The sequence below is a fragment of the Ceratina calcarata genome, unplaced genomic scaffold (assembly GCF_001652005.2).
Source record: "Ceratina calcarata isolate Rehan_Ccalc_2016 unplaced genomic scaffold, ASM165200v1 scaffold87, whole genome shotgun sequence".
Lineage (NCBI taxonomy): Eukaryota > Metazoa > Arthropoda > Insecta > Hymenoptera > Apidae > Ceratina > Ceratina calcarata.
In genome coordinates this window covers 337-23392 of record NW_017180051.1, presented here as the reverse complement: position 1 = coordinate 23392, position 23056 = coordinate 337, and the positions used below count along the sequence as shown (strand labels likewise).

At 43.8% G+C, this 23056-nt stretch overlaps 1 protein-coding gene across 3 annotated transcripts; it reads right to left on the bottom strand.

Moving 5' to 3' along the window:
* Nucleotides 1–848: 848 nt before the first annotated feature.
* Nucleotides 849–19362, bottom strand: LOC108631297 (discoidin domain-containing receptor 2-like). 3 transcript variants are annotated; one of them, XM_026818783.1, is made up of 6 exons: nucleotides 18887–19338; nucleotides 15162–15369; nucleotides 14314–14865; nucleotides 13961–14058; nucleotides 13580–13786; nucleotides 849–873 (listed from the first exon to the last, which is right to left on the bottom strand). In XM_026818783.1, the coding sequence occupies exons 1-5, from the start codon at nucleotides 19283–19285 to the stop codon at nucleotides 13619–13621; spliced, it is 1425 nt and encodes a 474-aa protein (XP_026674584.1). In that variant the 5' UTR covers nucleotides 19286–19338; the 3' UTR covers nucleotides 849–873; nucleotides 13580–13618. The 3 variants fall into 3 exon arrangements, with proteins under 3 accessions (XP_026674584.1, XP_026674583.1, XP_017890624.2); XM_026818782.1 differs by lacking the exon at nucleotides 849–873 and adding an exon at nucleotides 7285–8473; XM_018035135.2 differs by lacking the exon at nucleotides 849–873 and having other exon boundaries at nucleotides 7285–13786; nucleotides 18887–19362.
* Nucleotides 19363–23056: the final 3694 nt, after the last annotated feature.

Genomic DNA, 23056 nt, shown 5'->3' with positions numbered 1-23056 from the left:
AAAATGTCGATAAATGCATTCTAGATATTATAAATTGTGTCTGTGTTGGATATTTTATTTCGGATATTTGATATTATTTTACACACTATTGGGCTTCTTTAAATTATTAAAAATTCCGATAAATGCATTTTGAATATTATAAATTGTATTTTACTTTGGATATTTTATTTCGGGTATTTGATATTATTTTACAGACTACTGGGTCTCTGTAAATTATTAAAAATTCCCATACATGCATGAACACAAGAAATAATTAGAAATAATAAACAAAAATAATTAGAACCGAGTGCATTTTAGAGGATAATTCCCAATGGCTTAATTTATCTCGCGCGAGTGGAACTCGAGTCACGCGCGTGGAACTTCTTAAACAAAATATCGCGAGTTCCTCACAGAAGCGTGGGTCGCCGCCGCGGTGTTTCTTTGATAATCCCCTGGACGTCGATTCGACGAAGTTGGTTTCGCGCGTTTCGCGGCACGGATGCATCGCGGTAGACGCAGACACGTAGCGGGAAATCGCGTAGACTTCGCAGGAGGGGGCAAAACACAGCATCCGGTTTGCGAGGGTGCCGTGTGTGTACGTGCGTGCGTCCGTGCGTTTCGCCGTACGCAAAACAATGCAGACGCTCGCCGCCATATATTATTCATCGAACGAACACAGATTGGAACAGTGGTTAACACGTTGAAGGAAATAAGTTGTCACCTCGTATTAGCCAATGCCATCGGTTGACGTAACTCACGATTCGTCCTTCTTGTTTCACTTTAAAAAAAGAGAGCACAATAACTTGCTTACCTTAAATGGTGTTGGATTGTCCCGAAAGTTCGGTCCAATTTTTGATGAGTGGATTAGGTCAGGTCTGAGTATTAATTGAACATCTGAAAATGATTAAAAATTTGGTTAACTTTGATTGTTGTAATTATTGTGGGATAGAGGGCGTTCATCTAGTTTATCGTTCATTTATCATTAGATTTACCTATTAACAAATTGTTCATGTTAGTCTCCTAGGGAAAATGTTTATTATAAAAAAGGGAATCGTTGTCGTGAAACGTTGAGAGTCGTCGAGTTCAGTAATGAAATGTACTGCGGTGAGTCGAGTCGTAATCGTGTCGTTAGCGTCGAAATATAATATCGCGTCGGAATACGTTTAAAGTGCAAGAATACGAATTATCGAAACATTACAACACTTAAAATTAGTATTTATAATAGTTACGGTTAGTTCCGGTTCATAATATCTATTTCAATTGTATACCCGTTCCCAAATAAAATCCCACATTATTGTTGTTATTCTTTTAATAAATGTCATTGTAAATAATGAAAACAGAGCTCAGTTTCTTCTGAGCGTATGCCGATCTAACACTATATTTCTATTTCTCTTGTTGACTTATTTAATATATTCTATAATAATCAATTTCTTTTATTTATATTAATATAATAGAGGGATGGTCTTCTGACTATGCTTGTGTAAGGGTCTGACGTTTCTCGCTACGCCACTGATTGAGGAAGTGCATTTCTGCAAGTGAACAATCAAACGAAGATCAGCAGCTTCGAGTGCATACCGAGGAGGGTCCAGGATCTCCCCAATCATGGCTGTTTACAGAGAGGAGACAAGTGCGACGCGTAATTTCGCGACCTCGAGGCAGGAACCGAGCAATCGAAGGAAAAGGTTGGATGCCAGCCGAGTGGACTTAATCAAATGACCGCTTATTATCACCGTGGGGAGACAATTGATCAATTAGATAATCGGCCATACGGGCGCGCAGCCCGCCGCGGTTCCAACGAGTCGAATGCGAAACTTGGTTGCACGTTTCAACGGTCAACCTCTTCAGAGGCTCCCGTAGGGGGAACAATAGCGGCCGCTGCTGGTCCCACGCGAGTCATCAAGGCAGATCGGTCGCTTTAAAAGATCCTCCTCCTCGCTTCTTGAACTGCAATTCAGCTGGCCAATTCGACAGTCCGCGTCATTTTCGAGCAGCTCCAAGTGGCCTGGAGAGGGTCGGAACCGATCGGATCAATTTCATCGGAGCCACTCACGCTATTGCTCTAGATGTCACCAACAGGGTGCTTGGGGTGCCAGACTCTTCGTTCACTATACTCATGCCAAAGGATTCTTGGCTCCTCGCTAAAATTCTCCTCTGAGTTTATGTAGGCAGAAGCGTGTTTGGAATATTCATTGGGTTATTGGGTTCAGAGTGCCTGGAAAGCGTTGTTAAAATAACTTTACATGAACACCGGATAGTTTTATTGAAATTTCTTGTCAGACCGCGAGCTTGCAGACATTTTTAAACAGAATCTATTCCCTACACCTTCAATAGACATACTTTTAGCCAAAAACTTCAGCTCTACTTTTACTAATTCCAGCAGCATTTAAAGCAGTTTTAACTGATATCGACTTTTCATCAAGAGGTAGAATACGTATCTTGTTGCTCATGAACGCGATCTAAGAATAAACCATCCAGCGGTTTGGTCCAATTATAAAAGCTACTGCGAATTTGCCGAGTAATTTCGCTCCTTTTGAAAGGACACTCAGCGTATCCGCGATACGAGAGCGTCGCCGCTGACTGGTGACTTCCTGTTGGCAATTAGAGGAGGGAAACAGGGGCAAAAATAATGCCGCGCGAAACGTGCTTGAAGTTCTAACGACCCGTTGAGAGGGACAACGACGAGCCGGCGAGCGCAGCCAGAGACCAGCTCGTGGTATCTCGACCCGTTGCCGAGAATATTTGTCTTCGAGCACATGGCCATTTGACATCCGATACTCTCCTCGACACCGTAGCCAGAACCCGTGAAAAGGCTGGTCCCCCCCCGTCCCTTTCGGATCGTCCACGATCTCTGCTCCTCGCGTAATTCCGCGAAACGTGTCACCGACGCGCGCTCGCTAATTGCGTGAAATATTGGCGCACGCCGGTGGCCAAGAGTTGGCTCCAGTTCTTCTTATTTTTACGGCTCTTCATTTAATACTTTTTGCCTCGGGAAGTGGAGCACCGTGGTCTCCAGGGAAGGACGAATGAATGGGAGATTGGTATTTTGGCATGAATGCTGGAATGACGAGCGGTTTTCACTTTTCCCTTCGCTTCAGATGCGCCGTAGAAATTTTAGATTGTAGTGCATTTTCATGTGAATTTATCGCTAATACTGTCAAATTTATTTCTAACGTTAGATTTCGTTTAATTCAAATATGTTTTATATAAGTGTCTGAATATACTTAATCATAAGGATAAAAATATTAGAATTGATATTACTTAAAAATATTTTTAATTGAAATCATGATTACAGATTGTGTGATAGGATGAAGACTTGTATAATTATACTTTTAGGAAATCGAGTCGAATTCGCGTGTATAAACGGTACTGAAATATTCTCGTTTCTTTTCTGTAAAAATTAGTTCCTGATGTCGAGCACGAAAGTGGCACTTAATGAAAAGGGGATTAAGGGATCGGCCGGCTCAGTGGAAGATTAATCTGTTGAAAGCTCGCACGTTGTAATCCAACGGGTTCTCATTATTCACGTTCCACGTGGGAGTCAAACGCGTGCTGTGCGCGCAAATCCCCTAATTTCTCGATAACTAACTTAAAAGTGTAAACTAAAGCAATTCCTACTATCATTTTTGTCAAATCTTTAAACCCTTATATAAACGTTCCCACGTGTTGTTCGTATTTAAAAATAAGCTGACATAAAGTCGTTTTCACGCCTTTGAAATTTTCAAATCCAGTTATTATTCGTTCGTTTGCTAAATGAAATAATGTCTTCAAAATTCGTGGGCCAGTGTTCCTGAATCCCCGTAATTCAAGCTTTTCGGCAACTTCGCAGACCAGAAATCGTATTCGGTTGGTAGGCCACGCGTCGAATCCTGTGATTTCGTGGTTAGCACGTATTCGTGCAGCCGCGCGCGTAGAATTCCGTTCCGTGGGGGGGAGAGTGGGTGGGGGGCACGCGATTGTTAAACCCCACGGTTGGCATCCGGTTCGTAAAGTTGCCGCCGTGGGCAGCGGCTCGGATTTACTTGCGGCTAACGCAGTTACCCGTTAGACCCGGGGTTACGGCCAAAGCTCGCCTTTATCGCGCTAGAAATCTCACTGGATACGTTGTCATAGTTCAACGCTTACGACCTGATTCCCGTTCCCGATTGGCCACCTCTGTCCTTGGTTTCATCAGTTACCTCCGTTCCGCAGAGACTTTATGTCAATAATAATCACTGGAGTAATAAACTGTGGATTCTCTTGGATTACTCAGAAATTAAGCCGGAACTGTTTGAGCTCTTTAACGCAATATTTGCGGAGTATTTTACTTATAAAAATTCCAATCTTGAATGTATGGATTCTAAAGACAGATTATAAACTACGTATCGGCTTACGCGATTGAATCATACTTAAATGCTTGCGAAATGGATTTAGATTCTAACTATACTCTTCTTCAAGATTTTATTTTATGGATACTCTCAAATCGCGAGATGTAACAGCCCCAGTGGAAATATTTTTAGACGACACCAGTTACTGCCCACTGACTCGGTAATAATTTCTAGTTACCATTCTTTGGCCATTAACTGTTTTATATATGATAATATAATGACCTGGTCAATGACTATTAAACGCTGGCTATTAGAAAATTATTGCGAGTCGCTGATCGGTGTATGGCCATGTATTTTTGGTGAATAGATAACGTTGCAATAAATATCTGACTATTATACGTATACATACTAAATGGACATAAGATTCTAGCTATTTATGGTCATAGATTTTTGGTGAATATCAGTTACAGCTCATTTAACTAATGTCATTAATTTCATTTTTATATTTATAAATTAACCACAAATTGGCCAAATTTTACTGATCTGTAATTAGCCAAGTTTAATAACCCAGAAATTAACTATTAAGTGACCATATCTGCGTTCTGGTTAAGAAAATGTCTATCATTTAACCATTAGCAGGCCAATTTTGGCCATTGGTTAGTAAAAAATGGCCCTTTTATAAAAAAGGGTCCTTCACTGGTCAAATTTTTACTAGGGAGAGTTAATTGCGAGCTAAAATCGAACGCGTGATAACAGGAAGGGAAAAGTTCATGTGACGAAGGCACTGGCACCCCATGCCCTACCTAGGATTCGACTGTAATTTCGGATGTGATGCAGCAACATTTTCGTTCCTACATTCGCCCTCGCCTCACCGTCGTTCGTGATGGATGGGAAACAATAATGGTACCCCGTTAGAGGGTTGAGCAGGAAGAGCATTAACGCGGCCCACCTTCTCGTCATTCTCAGGTGAAAGAAGTCCATTGCCGTGGCTACTCGCCGGCTGTTCTTAAAAACCTTTCACGAACTGTCTAAGAAATGTCAGGGTGGCCCGAATTGATGTGGCCGCGTTAACACCAGTTTCACTCCGTTCCATTAAGAAAGTTCTTTGCTGAAATTCCGTATGATAAATTGCATTCGCATAATTGATTGCGTTCTTGTAACGTAGTTGTTGTCTAAATCAAAAGCATTGAATATTGTTTGGAATTTTATATAATAATCTTTTTTAATATACTGTGACTTTTCTAATGAAGAAATCTTGTATTTGTAGCTGTTTATTTTTAAGCCTTGTCTTGTAATAACTAAATAAATACTAATAGTATAGTTGGCAACAACTACGTTAATTGATTTTTATAAAACGAACAATTCACTAATAGCTAAGAAAATATTAGTTAATCAGTTTCGTTACGTTTGAATGTAGTCATTTATGGGAAAAATGTACGAACGTTTTAAAATTGTTCTGATAACGGAAAAAGAATGTAACGAGCCACTGAACCCAATGAAAATGATTCTCGGTTCCCAGCAGCCTGGAAGAAAAAAGAAATGATATAATTATCCGCGCACGTGCTCTTTGAAATTTATATTGTCTCGGATAACGAATTAAAGAATAATGGCAAAACGGGGGATTGAAACAAAGGGGGAGCACAGCCGCGTTTGCGCGGTCGCTTTAAGGACAGTAACAAGCACTAATAACCACGGGATTTAATTAACAACCCGATATTATCTCAACAGTGAGCGCGGTGAAACTACAATTTTAAACACGCCACTCAACGTGCATCTTGTTCTAGAATGTAAGAACGGCGCGGGCCAGCTGGAGTTTTCTAAAAAGAGGAGAGAGAAAAAAAGGAAATGTGAAAACGTTGAAAGGTTGCAGAAGATGGAAAAAGGGAAGAAAAGCTTCGGACTCGTCTTTGCGTTGCGTTCCCGTGAAAGAAAATATTCGCATAAAGAAGGCCGATGGAGAGAGAGATAGAGAGAGAGGAAACGGGAAATAGAGAGTAAAGGAGAGAGTACAGACGATAGAGCGTCGACGGGATTAAAGAGGAACTCGCGAGAGAAGAAAAGAGAGGAGAGAAGATCGGGGAATGATCGCGCGCCGCGCGGAGTCATTAAAAACCGTCGTTCTGGCCATTAGAATGACAAATGACGTCGTTGACGGTGCCAAATTAGCGCGATGAAAGGACGACAGCCACTGGCCCGTCGTGACGGCGAGCTGTTCGCGGGTACATCGGTCTCGCTTGTAAAATCTCTGCCAAAAGGACGCGGCACCGTTTATGCGGCCCGGTTTTTCCTCTTACCCGCGGTTATTACTTCACCTTTATTACTGTCATTCTCCCCGGTGTTCTAATTCCCCGTCGACGAATAATACCCGAGGGATTTCCGCGGTTTTCTTCAAGGATAATTAACGCCGAACGAGTACCTACACAAAGCGATAATCAAAGGGTAGGAGTGGACGGCCGGCTGCTTTGAACGCGTATCCATTCATTAAGGATAAGCAGCGTTTACAGGAGCTCGATCAGTTCCGTTGCCTCGACTCAAATCTACTGATCGGATTATCGTGGTATTACGTAGTAGTTAACTTCGTGTTGAACTCAAATTTTCGCTCCTTGTTGAGACCAATAATAATCAGATACCAATATCAGATAAATAATTCTTTAAAAATATCGTTTATTGGAAATAAAATAATATGTGAACTGAAAATGATTTTTATTACGGGATGTACGTCGCGTGAAAATATTATCGGACGGACGAAGCCAATGTTTGACGTCACTTGACGTTCCCGAGCAGCAATAAGAGGAGCAAACTTGGAGTAAAGAAAAAGGAATAAAATATTTACAAGATAAACGTACCTTTGATGCTTTTATTTTTTCTTCAAATTCGATTCTTCCGGCGCAAAGGAGGCTCGTAGAACTGTAAAATTGAAACGGGACGCCGGCATCGGTGGACGTGTTGACGGAAACAGAAGGACGGGATCGGTGGAGGTTCGAAATATTTAAAGACTGGATTTCGCTTCGCTAAAAGTTTTATTTCGTCCGATCCAGGACAGATAGTCTGGTCTGTGTGTTCTCTCGCGTGTACGCAACTGGAAGAGTGTGTGTGTCCATCATTTTTTTGAAAACGCGTGTCGCCATTTCGTGTACGTGCACTCATCGTGTAGGTGTGCACAGTTACACCGCGAGGTCCTCTTCCCCCTACGTCGCAGTTAGTACAATATAATTATGTATAGTTTTATTTTCGTCTATTTCGTTAGCATACAAAAGGATACAGGCACACAAATATCAAATATGCATCCGGTACTCGTTATTATACTATTGATCAATTATAATTACACTCACAGCGGTATCTTCACCGTTATTATTATTATTATTACTATTATTATTATTATTATTTGTATAATCGTTATTATTACTTCCTGCGGCCACTCGACGTTCTTACATTATATAAATCCACACGTTCGCAAGCACGTTATCGCTTTCCACTCGTACGAATTACAAATTACGCTGTATGGTACAATTATGTACAAAATGGTCGCTACCCGCCCCGCGACGGGCTTATTTATACGTATAACACGTTTACACATACATGTATAAATTACAATCGCTATATACATTGAGATAATGCGGCGCGTTGAATAGTTTCGGGGTGCCGAGGGCGTACACCCACGAGTCTTAACATCACTTTTAAATCCTAGTGATCATCATAAGCTACTTTGATTAAAACATTACAAAACGTTATTGAATATAAGAAATATAATAAATCGTAATAAATCATGAAAAACATCGAACAAATGAAATGATTTAATTCTTTTTATTGGAACTTCAGTCAGTGAAAAATATCTCATTTGGCAATACGTCTTGTATTAGATCTCAAGACTTACGTGGGTGCACTTACCTGTAGCCATCGTCCCTGTTAAACCTATGATATTATTTTAAACCGATCGTCGTTGTTCTCCGTTCAATCGTACCCGCTCGTTTCTCTTTCGCGTGCACCTAAGCATCGGACATCGTCCGTGTTCGCACGATCGATGCACGAGGTTGCCGAGGTCAATGCAACAACTTCACACCGTGCTATTGCTGCATACATTTTTTATTAGACCGCCGTTTGACAGATTGCCGTCGTTTAATCCTCACCCAATACTCCGCATTCCGTGTTCGGTGCCCATCGACTTGGTGGAGGTTGAAAAAATGTACAAACTTAAAGGGAATAGAAAATTATTTGTCAAATGTTTATTTACGTATATTTTTATTAAATGAGGACGAAACGATGTTTAAACAGCGTCGATGGTACGCCATTGTGCACCGAGATCGAAATTATACCTATACAATAAATATTTTAATCTAATGTTGTTCAAAAGCAGTACATAAATTTTGAATTAATTTCTGAATTCGATTATAGTAACAAAGTGCTGAAAGAATTCTTAATACGTTCATTGATTCTCGTGTCTGACCACTGCGCCCGGATCTACTGAAGTCGAACTGGTGCCATCGACGCATAAATTTCAGCTCGCCGAGCGTTCAGCCAACAACTTTTGTCGGCTGCCCGTTGAACCATACGCGTGTATGCGTGACGCTCGCCCCGGGGCTCGATCAAACGCCGCTCCTCGTTCTTTTTCCCTCCTCGGTTTAATCCTCCCCGATTCGCGCGAGGCGCACGCACTTGTACGTCGTCGAATAAAGGATGGGGGAGGGAGGGGATCCCGATCTCCCCTCTTCGTTTACTATCAACGCGCTCCTTCCCGCATTTCTCATGTCGGATTGAAAAAGGGTTGTAACAGCTGATTTATGCGCTGGATGTTTCCTCGGCTGCAGCCTCTCGTGTCTTATAGCGGGACCGATCGCTGTCTCGAACGATATCGGCGGGCCTTGTTCGCGAATCGGGATGGGAAACGAGGCTCGTAAAAGGGCGCGCCGCAGGAAACAGAAGTCGCCCCGCTGTATGCTAATTCTTGCTTCGCAACGGATACGGAGGAATGGCTCAACTCCTTGGTTGAAGTTAATGTACAATGACAGGCTGCATTGGAATAGATAATACGCAGTCGTAGATATAGCGGGCTGCTTTTGTTTGAACGCAGTCTAGTTCTTGAACCTCCTATCTTGATCCCTGTGCACTATTGCAATGAGAAATTCTCTTGTTGCGTTTACGACTGGCAGTGATAATTAGAAGAGGCTTTTGTTTTGGTTAAACAAGAGATACGCTTAACCTAATACAGTAGAACCTCGATTACATAAACGTTCGATTATGCGAACGTGGATCAGCTGGATAAATACTGCGGGTTATGCATGGCAGATATGAAAACATGTTACTAATTTCAATGCCCTAACTAATTTGAATGCACTAGCATTTCGATCAGTTCAGCTAGGCACTGTGTACTAACACGTCATCGAAACGTGAACGTACAGCGTTGTCCGTTCGAACGAACCGTGAAATAATTAATCGATCAGATAATAATGAAACCTGAGGTAGGAATATCTGACAGTATTGGAAAATTAATTGTTAAGTAATTAACACTCTAATATAAATCGTTCGATTAATTCGAACATTCTAAACAGAATTACTTCGGATAATCGAGGTTCTACTATAGATATAAGGAAGTACACTTTCGTAGTTGGCAGTAAAAGCTCATTGCATATTGGAAAATTTAATGACGAACGTGACTGGCATCTCTTGACTCATTCGATGTACACAGTACTCCGTAGGAGCTAGAGCTTTCAAAAAAGAGCAGCGTGCCCTGCGAGCGGAGATAAAACGAGATGCGTGTAAAATTTAATAAAACGTTCGGTGCGGAATAAGGCCGAGCACCGCGGGGCGACGATTTAGAACGGGCGTGCGATATCGCGGCGATCTCGGTGCACACTCGGCGCGCCGTTGTCATTGACATGTCGGCAGCCATGCAGCAGGCCTGCACAAAGGAACCATAAAGTATCCTAAGAAGTACGCTGCGAGCAGGCACGAAAGTACCGTCCTCCGTCATCTTTATCTACCTCCTTGTATCCCGAGTGGAGAGAGAAAGAGTGCACACCATCTTTAACGACCATCAACTTATTCTTTTATACACTGCTTCCCCTTCCCTGCTCCTAAAAAAAAAGACCTCTCGATCCTCGCTCCACACTCCTGTCATCGATTTCAGTTCTTCCTTAACGTATATCCCTTTTTCTACGGTTCGAGATAAATTGACGATTATTGCCAGGAGCGGACTGTCTAGGTACTAGAAAGTGCAGGAGGTTCAAGGTACTTAATCTCGTAATGCAGAAGTTTTCGGTGAGAAACGACACGATCTGAGTTTCCTCTACGGAATTTGCTGTCAACGGAAGCGCGGAGGCTAAAAAATCGAAGAACGTCGGGACGCGTGGCGCGGCTACGCGCCTCGCTGTTCCCCGCCGTGGGAGATGAGAAAGAACCTTGAAGCAACCTTTTCCTCCCTCTTATCAATTCGTCTCTGAATTATTACGATAACGTCGAAACGCGCTTTTTCTTTTCCCCCCGAGCTCCTTTCTTCGAGAAAATGAAAGGAAAGGCGGTAGAAAGAACAGAAAACGACGATTATTATTGCGAAGTTATTTGCTCAGTGCCCCCAACTTAAGGCGCTTGAAAGATGTGTGCATGTGTGTGTGTGTGTGTGTGTGTGTATGTACGCGTTGGTGTATGTAAAGATGAGAGAGTGTCTTTTTCTTTTTATACGTGTACGTCTGTCACGAGGTCCCTAACGGTTATATTTACACTCGAAGCACTCGAAGCTGTCACTCTTACGGTTTACCTTTAACATTCTACGGTGGCGACGATTAAACACTAAATATACATAGGTAAAGTTTCCCGATCGTTGTCAAACGCTACGCGTGTTCCCCTCTGTTCATGGTACGAGAACGCATCCTCAAAGGGAGAGAGCTTCTCGCTAAAAGTTTTCTTGTGAAAGTTCTATTCCTAATACCAGGACAAGGAAATTGCGAATTGAAAATATAGCAACTATACATAGTCGTTCGTTTGTCTAATAAAAAGAAACGATAGGTTTAACGAAGAGCTTTCTCACTGAGCCCATGCATGTACCTCGCGATTGCCTTCTTTACACCCAACCATTACTATTTATTATTTTCTTTAATATATCACAATGTGGTCGGTTTTTTTTCTCAGTTCTCCACCTATTCACTCGTCCTTCCTGCCTCTTCGTCTCGTTCTACGTACACATGTATTTAATTATTGTTGTCTCATCCCTGTATTGTCGATTTCTTACGTCGGTCAAATCCCTCGACTCGTTTTATTTATTTTTTTCCTCGTTGCATGAAGGCGATGCTGGTAGTGATAGAGAAATAAAGTTGGGCTTATACACAATATATGTATACAATATATCATACGCTTAAAATCCTTCGCACGATAATTACGCGTTACGCATTTTTTTTTTTTTCTTCATATATCTATCATTTATTTATTCATTTATTCATTTATTTATATATATATATAATCTCTTCCCTCGCCTATATCGCACATCGTACGTGTGTAATACGTATATAAATTAAAGAATTCGTTTTACGTTGCGCTTGTGTACTGCAATATGTAACTTCGTGACGGAAGTACGTGCGCACGCGTGAAAAAAGCGGCGCGCGTGCACGCGCCCCTGCGCGTATTATACAGCACGACCGGGATCATCAATTATTTATTCGACGTCAGTCTTGTGTGAGGCGGGATCGAAGCTCGCTAACGTTCTACTTTTCTCACAAATATTCCGTACCTAAAACCCCCCCCACCCCGCTTCCCCCGCTTGTCCGCTTAGCTTGCTCTTTCTTCCTAACAACTACTTTTCCCCATTCGATATCCATCGCATCGATCTCACACGCATCTTCCTTTCTCAGCACTATTGGCGTTCGTGCCGCGATATAACTGACGTTTTCAATCAGCTCCGAGCTGTAGTTAACGGTAATTAATTATCGGTCGCGTATAAACATCCGACTGAGAAAAAAGGGGGCACTTCCTCTTCTCTCTCTCTCCTTTACTAACTATTCCTATTTCCCTACTTGCTTTTCCTTTATCGTTTACCTAGCCACCGGGATCGATAACGAGCTCGATCCGGTCGCACATGCGCGCCGCACTGGCTGAACATTAAACGCACGCGAGCACTTCTGGAAATCCGCTCGGCTCGCGTCGCGTCCTCGTCGCCGCGGCTCCTTATCGCGTTTTTCCGCGCGGAAACGGGAATTACAGTTTCTACGTCTCGAAACAACCGCGGTCTAACGAAGCCACCGGTTTTTATCGAGGGAACGTGGCAGTGAGTGGAAAAACATTTCGAGAACACGCCTGTAGCATATCTACGAAAAATATGACCCTTTCTTCCTGCTCGAGCTTGTTTTTTCCTCTGGTTAGAACTGCCCCTGAACCTCGTAACTCGCTCGAGGAGGGTTAGAGGCTCGAACAAACTTTTTCGCGCGCGTTGCACCGTACGAGTTTCTCCGAGAGAGAAAAGTCTCTTTGAAAGTTCGACGTTTCTGATAACCGTGGGCGGTACGTGAAATCCTCGACTAACGATTAGACTGCATATTTCATGCATTTATAACAAAACTGAATATCACAGAGATTAAATTATTGAAATTATTTTTTTAAATAGGTAAATGTTCTGTTTTGTATAAAAATTCGTAGAAGAATGACAACGGGCTAATTATTTGGTAAAACTGGCAGAGGGAGAATTTTGCGGATAACGACGAGTACGCGTCGCAGAGAGAATTTCCAGAAAAGCCTCGGCTGCGCGGTGCCGTTCAACTGATATGCCAATCGTAGTTACAACTCCGGTTTCACCTACCTAGGTACCTGCCTACCGTTCGCAAGTAGGTTAAGTCCTCTTAATGCGCGACACTCGAGGCGCTTACATACGTACGTATACGTACACCTGTGCTGTATGTACGGCGTGCTCGGAAAGTGCGCGAATGGCAGTGCTCGTCGAGAAGGATTCCGAGGGGATCGAGACCGCGATCGAGGCATTTCGGTCTCGGTTTAATCGAGCCGAGAGTTTCACTGGAAATAACGCGAACAAACAAAAATTCACCTCGTCGCAGTCGGACCGATCTCGCTCCTTCGTTTCCAAGTTTCGCTAAATCCTCCAGCATCCGTTGTTAGTATACCATTTCCGTGCATCAGATTGATTTTTCTCTCGGAGTCGAGATACTCGAATCGCTTTCTTTTTACAACAAGATGTTTCTTATTGGATGTGAAAGTGTCAATTGGAGAAGTATGAAAGCCTGGGACGATTCGCGGATGCTGAAGGTGTGGATGAGTCGCTCGCTCGATTTCTGAACGCGAAATGCGAAAGTCTGTCGTACCTTCGATCCAGCTGCTCGTTCCGCGAGGTGCAGCCGTCCTTACGCGTATCTGTGCAACGAGTGCTCCCGGCGTTTGCTGCCCCTGCGCTCGCGTTCGCAGACCGGCTCGGGACTCGGCGGGTTCGAATACGTCAGATTGCTGGAGCCTCGCGGGGGTGGCGCGCTCATCGGTGGCGGGGGAGGCGGAAAAAAGCTCTGCAAGCATGCCTGACGACACACACAAATTAAAGGGAAAAGTTCAGTTTTAACATCTACTGAAAATAACAGCGTTTCAAAACTCTCAGTGTTTTACTTTTGATATCAGTAGATAAAATATTTGTTGTTTTATTTCTTTGGTAGAAGTACGTTATGTGAGTGGGAATGTGTGATTCAAGTATTTACCTTTGCGCTACCCCTTGACGAACATTTCGAGAAGACGCTGTCCTGGTCGCTGCTTACACTAGGCACAGGCATTGGTACTGCGTAATCGTAGGTGGCATCTGTCAACAAAATGAATGCGAAATTTTCAAATTTCAAACTCACATCATAATTGAAATATTTGACTTATTAATATTATTGTTGTTGTTGTTGTTGTTGTTTAAGTATTAACTGCTTTGAAAATATATTTAAGAATGTATGAATTTAGGAAGAACAGTCATTCGATCTTCGGATACAATTACTGAAGTACATGATTCCCAAGAACGACAAGTTGGTCGACAATTGTCAAGGGTTTTCCAAGCATCGATTGCACTCACCAGACTGTTCGACGTTGTCGTGAAGGTCCTTGTTGTCTATAACAACGGTGCTATATCCGTAATAAGCAGCATGAGGCGGTTCCCGGTACTTGTTCTCGTGGAAGGGTTCCTGGTACTCGTCGAGCCTGACGTCGCCCAGCAAACGATCGTTCAGATCGCGAGGCAACGTCGTCAGCTTGGTGCCAGCGTACCGGTCGTCGAGCTCGTCCACTCTGTACGTCATCAGCGACGGATCCTTTTCTGTGGTTCCGTACGCGGACTCCGGCGACAGGTGTTGGTGATTACTCGACGGGATCGCGGTCTTCGTCCCAAGGGGACTGGCGAAGTTCTTCCGTTGCCGGTGGCGCGTGACGATCAAAAATATCGCGACGGCCAGCAACAGAATCACAGCGGTCAGAACGCCGATGATCACCGCCATGTAGGTCGGGTCGTCTTGCTTCACTACTGGCACCTCTGCTTGAAGAGGATTGTCCCGTGCCGAGACTCGGTCCCTCGACCTCGGGGCCTCGGTCGTTGGCGCTGATTCAGGAGTGAAGTTCCCGTGAGCGATATCTGCGACAAGAACAAAGTATTCGTGCTTCTCTTCTTCTAATATTCAGACTGTCGATTTCGAAATAAAGCGTCTATGATGTGAATTTGAAAAATTTTGGTTGTTATTGTAACCTTTAGAAGTAATTCATATTGTAGACAATTTTAATTAATAAGCAAGAATTTTGAGCAGAACTTCCTTCTTCGAAATAAACATAAATGTACATATGAATTTTTACACGAAGCTGTTCAAATGAACTCAATGAAAAAATTAGGAATTCCCATTTTTGATCGGTTAAAATATGTAATGACGTAATTACCGGAATCAAAGGTAACTTCGCTGACCATGATCCACCGGGAGGCGAAGCTGAACCTCAACTTGACGAACTTTCCGATCCTGTGATGCAGTTTGATGGAAATGTTCCTTGAATGCTCAAAAATCCTGTCTTCCATGTACGAGTACACTATCGGATCACCTGTGTAGTACTTCCCACCGACACTGAACATAATACTAGCTTCGGCGAACACCTGTCACAAACAAGAAAAAATTCTTTGTCCCTTCATTCTTTACTTCATAATTCATAATCATCAATTTAAGTAAAAAGAAAAAACGATGATTATTGTCAAATTGCAACCAAATATTTAAGATAAATGTACTTCGAGTCTTCATTTTACAGGAGAAATTGATTCCAAATGATTCATTTGTATCTGCTGTATTAAATTCCACGTGTGAAAGTATTTTCCATCATTGACTTATATGTTATTTTTTATGTTCAGTTGATAACGAAATCATGCTTAGTTAAATAGCGATTATTAGCCCGTATATCTTCATTGATCCCGTCGATGACAAATACATTTTTATCGCAACAAAACTTGTTTCATATTTCATTGAAAGCATCCCTAACGAGGCTCGCGGCCATAAAACCGTCTCACACGGTAAATATGTATAAAACAGGCGAGCGGCAAAGATTATTCCGGACAGTAAAACGAAGCCGCTCATTGTATACGTTAAATGTGATGTAGTGGCTAATATTCAACATTAATTATATGTATAAATCAGCGTCTTAAGACGAGGTCCCGTGCTTGAGAACGCTAGATACACACCGTACCGTGTACCGGCAACCATCTACGGTTGGATATTAATATATCCCGCAATTCCTCTTGCACAAATACAGACGGCTCTATTTATTACGGGTATAACGAGCAACTTTATAGAGGCAACACTCGGTTGACATCGACGACTTCGATAATTGTGAGCCTCTTCCCCTGTGGCTGCGTTCCCCGACAGCCGGGAGGCGCGCGCGGAATGCTAATTCCGCGTAAGAGAAAGCGTAAGATAGTTGCGCGAGGAGAATGCCAGGCAACTGGAAGAGTCTGAAAGCGGAGAGAGGATCGCGACGACGACGTACGAGGGAACGGGACGAAACAGCGAGGGAACAACGCGCGGTACTTGGAAACGGAGATTACAAAGCTTAGATTACCTAACTCTCTTACAATTAGCCTTGAACGGAACGAGGATGCATGTGGATTTTCAAGGGAATCTAACAGAATCTAGCTTGCCTGGCTCGGTGAAGAAGACGAACGCGACGACCACGTAACCGTGCGAGCACCACGTACGGTATAGTAATCGAGAGATAGATCGAGAGAGAAGGAGAGAGGTGCGCGAAACTGGCGATGCTTTGAAGTGCTGTCGTTCAGAAGACGTGTCCTATCCGCGCGAGCTGCCGCTTGTTAATAGAAGGGGACGTTTAGGGGCGGTTGCTATACCATCTCTCACCCCTTGCTCTCTCGGTCCATAGACTGCCGACTTGCCAGACTGTCGGCATTGTATTTGAATACGTGGCGTATCTGCTCTTCGGCTCGTTGCGCGCTACCATTGTGCGTACGAGAGAGAAAGAACCGCCACCTTAGTTCCCAGCTCCCCCCTTCCGCCCCCTCTCCAGCCTCCGTGGCTTCGCGGACCGTTTCTCTTGCTCCTCGACGTTCCCTTCCTGCCTTCCACGAAACCGTCTTTCCTCCACCTCGGGAGACAGTCCCCCTTCTTGGCGCCGATGCACCAGGCGTTTCTACTGCCCTTGCCCGTTACCACCTCTCACTTTCCGTCGAGCAGCACAATCGAGCCTCGAGCCGGGTAATGAGGCTCTCTATTCAAATAATTCTTGATACCAACGATGGTATTCCTATTGAACCACGCAACGTCGCTGCAGAAAACTTCTATTTTCTACCAGTCGGACCTTGAAATCTCGCGAGGTATTGTCGTGTTATTATAGAAGAGCAGAACTGTCGAACTTCTTTACACAGGTACTTTTTTTATAATTAAGGTAGTAGTTGTTGTCTAAATCAAAAGTGTTGAAAACTGTGCGAAATTTTATACTAGACTAACATAGATACCAAGAATTACATTTTTTGGATATTATTTTTTAGAATAATATAATAATCAAAATTTAACGGATTTTAATATATGAAATTTTAATACAGAAGTCTTGGGTTTATAGTTGGTTTATTTTTAAACTTTGTCTTGATTAATATAGTAGGGCAACGACTACCTTAAATGAGATTACAAGGAAAGCTAAGGTTGAAAGAAAATCCTAAGCTACCCTAACATATTTTCCGTCTGTACTCCCCTAGTTGTTTGTTGCTTCGAATCCCCTTGCTCGATTATAGAAGAGAGGTAATAAGGAGCTCCATTGAAATAAATCTTGATACCGGGCCGAGGCCATTATATAGAAATTCGTGGCCGGAAACACGCGGGGCCGGAAAATTTTCCGAGAAACGGGCAACAGGGAGAGCGAACCGGCGTCAGCGTGGCACCGAAAGAGGGGCTGCGGCTACTGTTGTCCGTCGTTACCATCCTGTGCAAAATCGAGCTTCGCGCCGGGGACCTCTTTTCCTCCTTTCTCCTTTCATCCCGCGCCAGGGGCCAACCGTTGTTGCGCCTCGTTACCCATCCTACGTCCGACCTTGACTTGAAAACTGGATTTCATGGCGTACGCCATCATCCCCCCTCCCCCCTGTTTTCCCTTTTCTTCTATGGCGGCGCGGATTAAAAGCAGACGCGAAATCTTCGCGCGCATTTCTCGCGATTGTCTGACTCGCATTTTCTTTTCCCACGTCAGCCCCTCTACCTCTTTCTCCGTCATCCGTTCCTTTTCACTCGTTTCAACTTGTGGTTTCCAATCTTTTTTCCTCATTTCTTTCTCCCTCTGTATCGTGGTTCTGTTCGCGTTGACGATTCGCGCCGCGGGCCCTTCCAATTTCCTCCCTGTCGCGCACTCGTCTGTCCGCCCTTCCTTCTTCCTGTTCCCGCGGACATTCGGTGGAACGATCATAGAGGAAATTTGAAAATAACGCGGGCTGGCTCTCGTTCAAAGAGATCGCCCGATAACGGGATTACAGTGGAAATTCCATTGTCGACGTGTCGAACGAGTCAAAATATTAGAATTTAAAGTGGAACGATGTTTAAACTCGCGACGTTTTCATTTTCAAGAGGAAATTCGTTGACGAATTTATTACACGTATTTGACGGGGCAGCGCATAACGAGATGGGAACGGCTACCGCTGGCGGATGCTAACAGACACAACGAGAAGCGTGACTTTCGGTCCGCGTGTTGCCGAGAGACCAAGTACGTGACTGTTCTCCCGGCCAAAAATCTGCCCGAGGGTTCGTTTCGCGGGGATACGGAGATCACGACCCGCGAATGTTAGGGAAGGCTCTGGTTTCTCGCATCGCGCTTCCCTCCTGACTTTGCCACCATCATTGGGATCACGACGCCGAATCAACCTCTGGTGCACCAGTTACCGTACCGAACTTTCTAATTTAGTCTACGACGGCTGCTCTCAAACTTGTGCATTATCGTAGCACGTGATTAGATTTTAATATCACATCTAATAATCAAATGGATGCCTTGAGTAAAATTATGTATGCATAAATTAAATTTTTGTAATATATGAAGTAACGAACAGTTTATTGCAATATTGTCCTGTGTTTAATTATTTTTCTTCTTCAGTAGTTAGTCACTTGACTTTTCTAATACATTACACCTACCTGCACATCCTTGGTGAACTGATTGTTGCAGTAAATATGCACAGCGGAGAACTCCCTGACGTGGTCGAACTCGAACTTGACCTCGAGCGGGTGACCGGACCTGGTGTCGTTTCTCCATCCGACCCATCCCTGACCCCGGTCGTAATCGTAATAACCCATCTTGAAGTTATCCGGCCCGATCTTCCCGTCCGTCAACTGTCCCAGGCCGCGTAGTAGCTGCCCGTCCCAGTAACCGTCGTAAGTCGCGTCGAAGAACTCCCAGTTGCCGCGTTTGTCGCCCTGCGGCATCGAGTACGAAACGATGCCGTCGTTCCACGGGCAGCCGTACAGCTCCACCCGCATGCAAACGGTCCGCCGATGGTAGCTGTACGGCCAGAAGCGGACCTTGCTCGCCCACATCGGCGGCTCCAGCTCGTGCTTCGATTCCAGATACGTGTTCGAGTTCCCTTTGATCACCTGCGACAAGCAGAAGCAAATACGTTCAGTGAAACAAGCTGCGAATCTTTCTAGTGGCAATCTACCAGTAAACCTATAGACAGGTCTCGTACACTAAAATTCTATACTAGCATTCAGTGTAATTTTCTTTTCATTACGTATAAAAGAATTTAAATTCACTTGACTGTTTCACAGTAAATTTAATCTTAAATTTATAAAAAGAATAAATTATTAAGTATATTTGTATGCATTTAGAAATAATTTATATACACCGAAAATATAAAAAATTTTCACAGTAAATTACATAAATCATGAATATCAAAATTATGTGTTTAAAGAATTTTCTCCCTAGACTTCACTCTTTAAATTAAAACCATGAATGTTTATTTTACATAAACATCTGCAGTTTACTAATCTCGTTGTTTAAATGTCTGGAAAATTGAATTGCGTTTGTCCTGTGCAGAAAGCTGGGAAATCTTCGACTACGGGCGTTATTAACACCTGACATAAACTCGTTCGCGGGATATCCACTGAATAATTCATTCGGCACGGAATCCACGGGCGCCCGAAGGAATTACGATTCGGTTCTCAGGGCGTATCATTAAAATACCATAAACTATCGGCGATCGTTATCGATAATGGGGACCCGGACTAGTGCGCGTGTACACCTGTCGGGATCACGACCGCGGTTCATCGCGGTCACGTAAACGGACACGCGTGTATGTTTGCGTTTGGGGATCTCGTACACGGAGTCGAGTGGTGCTGTCAGGCTCGTAAGTGGAAAATAAGAGGGTCCTTTGTTTGAAAGGGGCGACGTTGCACCGAGAAATTCTCGATCCTCTACCGCGATATGAGGCTCCGCAGCTCCGCTAGTCGAATAGAACGCGCGTTGTTTCATCTGGGAATGCGTGGAACGAGGAATCGTGACACCCAACGGAAACGTCCACCGAGGTGTAACTTAAATTCCTAACATTACCTCATTAAAAAATCCTACGATGAAATCGTAATCAAATCTTTCTATTACTTTAACTTAAAGTTACCAGACGTCTTTTCTTGGACGTGTCCTCCTTTTTAGACCTAAAATCTCAGTTCGACAGGTTTTTTAAATATATAAAAATGTTTGGACTTGTTAACACTAGAAAAACTGAAACTTAGTATATACCTATATTGCCCAAATTATCCAGTTTAAAATAAACTAGTAATTTACTTATGAGAATACGTCTTCCTATTGTTCTGTTTTATTCTATCAAACGCCATTTGCAAAAGAAAATGTGATTAACAAAAGGAAAATACGGTAACCCTATTTAACCGAACGTTTCCTATAATTGCATCGAGCTATTAAAACGTAATTGCACAATCGCTGCTCGATAATTAGAAAATCTGTTCACGATTTTCTAGTTCTTATTGGAGCTCCCGTTTTCTGCAACGAGGGTAGTTTTCCAATTCCGCGAGGCAAAGGAAACGCGATTAAAAGATGATCGTCGGCCGGCACGTTCTGCGGCGGCAGCGGCGGCGGTCCGGTAATTGGGAGACCGGTGGGTTGACACCGTTTCATTCGCGCTCGTTATTCCCTCCGCGGGTTTCTAGCCGTCTAGCTAGTGTGATGTTTGGTGCATCGAAACGAAACACAATGAGCCCGACGCGCGTGAAATCCCGGCTGCCAGCGTCGTCGTCGTCGCGGACTTCGTTACGACCGCTTTAATGAATGCGTCGCGCGCTCGTTAAGAGGCCGAAATATGCTTAAACGGAACGCTTTTGAAAGAAAGTCTGATTCGTACAACAAAAAATTGTACAAGACTCGCACCGAAACGTCTGTTAAGCCAGTACCGTTGCCAAGTTGTTGGACTTGCTCATTTGTCATATTCGTGAAAGGAACGAAAAACAATTATGCAGGACATATTTGGCATTTTTTAATGTGGTACGAATTTCATATTTATTATAAATGTGATATTATAGAATTTAATATGCGAATATCGAAATTAGAGGAAACCCTGATTAATGAATTGGATATAACATTAGGAATGGGACGGAAAATCAAAGTAGCAATTTTTAATCAGCCTTGGCGATCCGTGAAAGGGGTGCCACAAATTTTCAGCTTATTCCAAGAAAAGCCGAGGAGACACGCTCATTCCGTGTGATCGCTGCCGCGGGAAACGGAACGCGCGAGGGCGAAAATACGACGGCATTTACGAGCCGCCGACTCGTCCAACAGGAAAAATAAGTAATCTCGATATTTATCTGCACGCCCACGCGCGATCCGCCGCGAAGCTCACGACTCCGGTCAAAGAGTTTCCCAAGTCGCCTGAACCCCCTGCCCCGTACCGGCGAATAAAAATTCGAGACAGATATGAAATCTTGCCGGTTCGAAAAATGCGCGTTTGGTTCAACAAATCAAAGGCCCGTCGGGCTGCACGACTTCGCACTGGCAAAAACGAAACAGAAAAAGGCGTGAAATCTTTTCGGTTCGAAACGGTCGGTGGCAATTTTCGTCGCCAACAAATTCCAGTCTGGGAAGAAACGTTGCCAGGGCGTGGTCCGCCACCAACGCCCATTTTATGTTAATGTTCCCGCGACTCTTGATCCCGAATCGTCCGCGACGGTACAGAAAACAGTAGCGGTGATGATGGCTTCGTGTCGTCGGCAGAGATCGTGACGGATAAGCTGTCTGACGGTTTAATTAGACAGATATACGCTACGGGTGGTCCCACGAATTTTCCCACTGCGAGTCACGCGCTTGCAAAACAGATCCAACGACCCTCTCGGATCTCTCTGAACATCTTCTGCTTTTAGCGATCAGTTGATGTAAAGCGTGTCCCTCCACGTCATGATAATTACTGAGAATGAGAAACTTCAATGTATCCTAAGCCCGCATCAATATTTTTTAATATAAATATTCAGACCTCTAATCCTATTAATCGAGATAATGCCTGTTTTGTTAGCTCATTGAGATATACTGTCTAAACTGTCTGACTCATAAAACGAGAACTCGTTCCTCGTCATCAATATTTCTGGGTTGCCTGTTACATACTATTCATACATTCTTTAGTATAAAATCATTCATTCTTGAATATTCTTTTTCGCACGAACTTTCCGGACAATAATTAGCACTCTGCTGACTCAATGTTTTTCACAGGACATCAGTTGAATTGCAACGTAAACGCAGTATGCGAGTGGGTAATATGGCGCAGAAACGATTAGCCAGAGAGGTACAAGATAATTTATGTTAGCCCGACTATCTGCGTCGCGCCAAATACGGTCGTTGAAAAATATTAGACGCTCCCCGGGATTCTGTTTTCGCCTGTCTCTCACCTCTCGTTCCGGGACTGTAAAACCGGAGTCGTTGACAACCGCATGCCGCGACGCTTACCACCGACGTCGCCCGGTCCCGGGGCGGAGCTGTTACGAGAGATTATTCCTCGGATAAGCCGAGTGTCGTTGTGTAATTAAGCGGGGAACAGACTCGCGCAGCGGGACGGGAGGCACGAAAATTTCTGCGGATTTATCCCCGGCGATTCCGGTGGGTGGGCCGTACGGACCTCGAAACCGGTACCCCGTTTCCGGGCGACCTAAACGAATCGCCGAGGTGAACGACTTTCGTCCAGCTGAGTACGCCACGACACGGTTCCACGAAGAATGAGCATCGATACGCGGGAATCACGATTTCCTTTCACTTTTTTCAACCGGTTCTACCAACTGTCGCCTCCCCGGGCGCACTTAATTAGACTGCTTTACGGT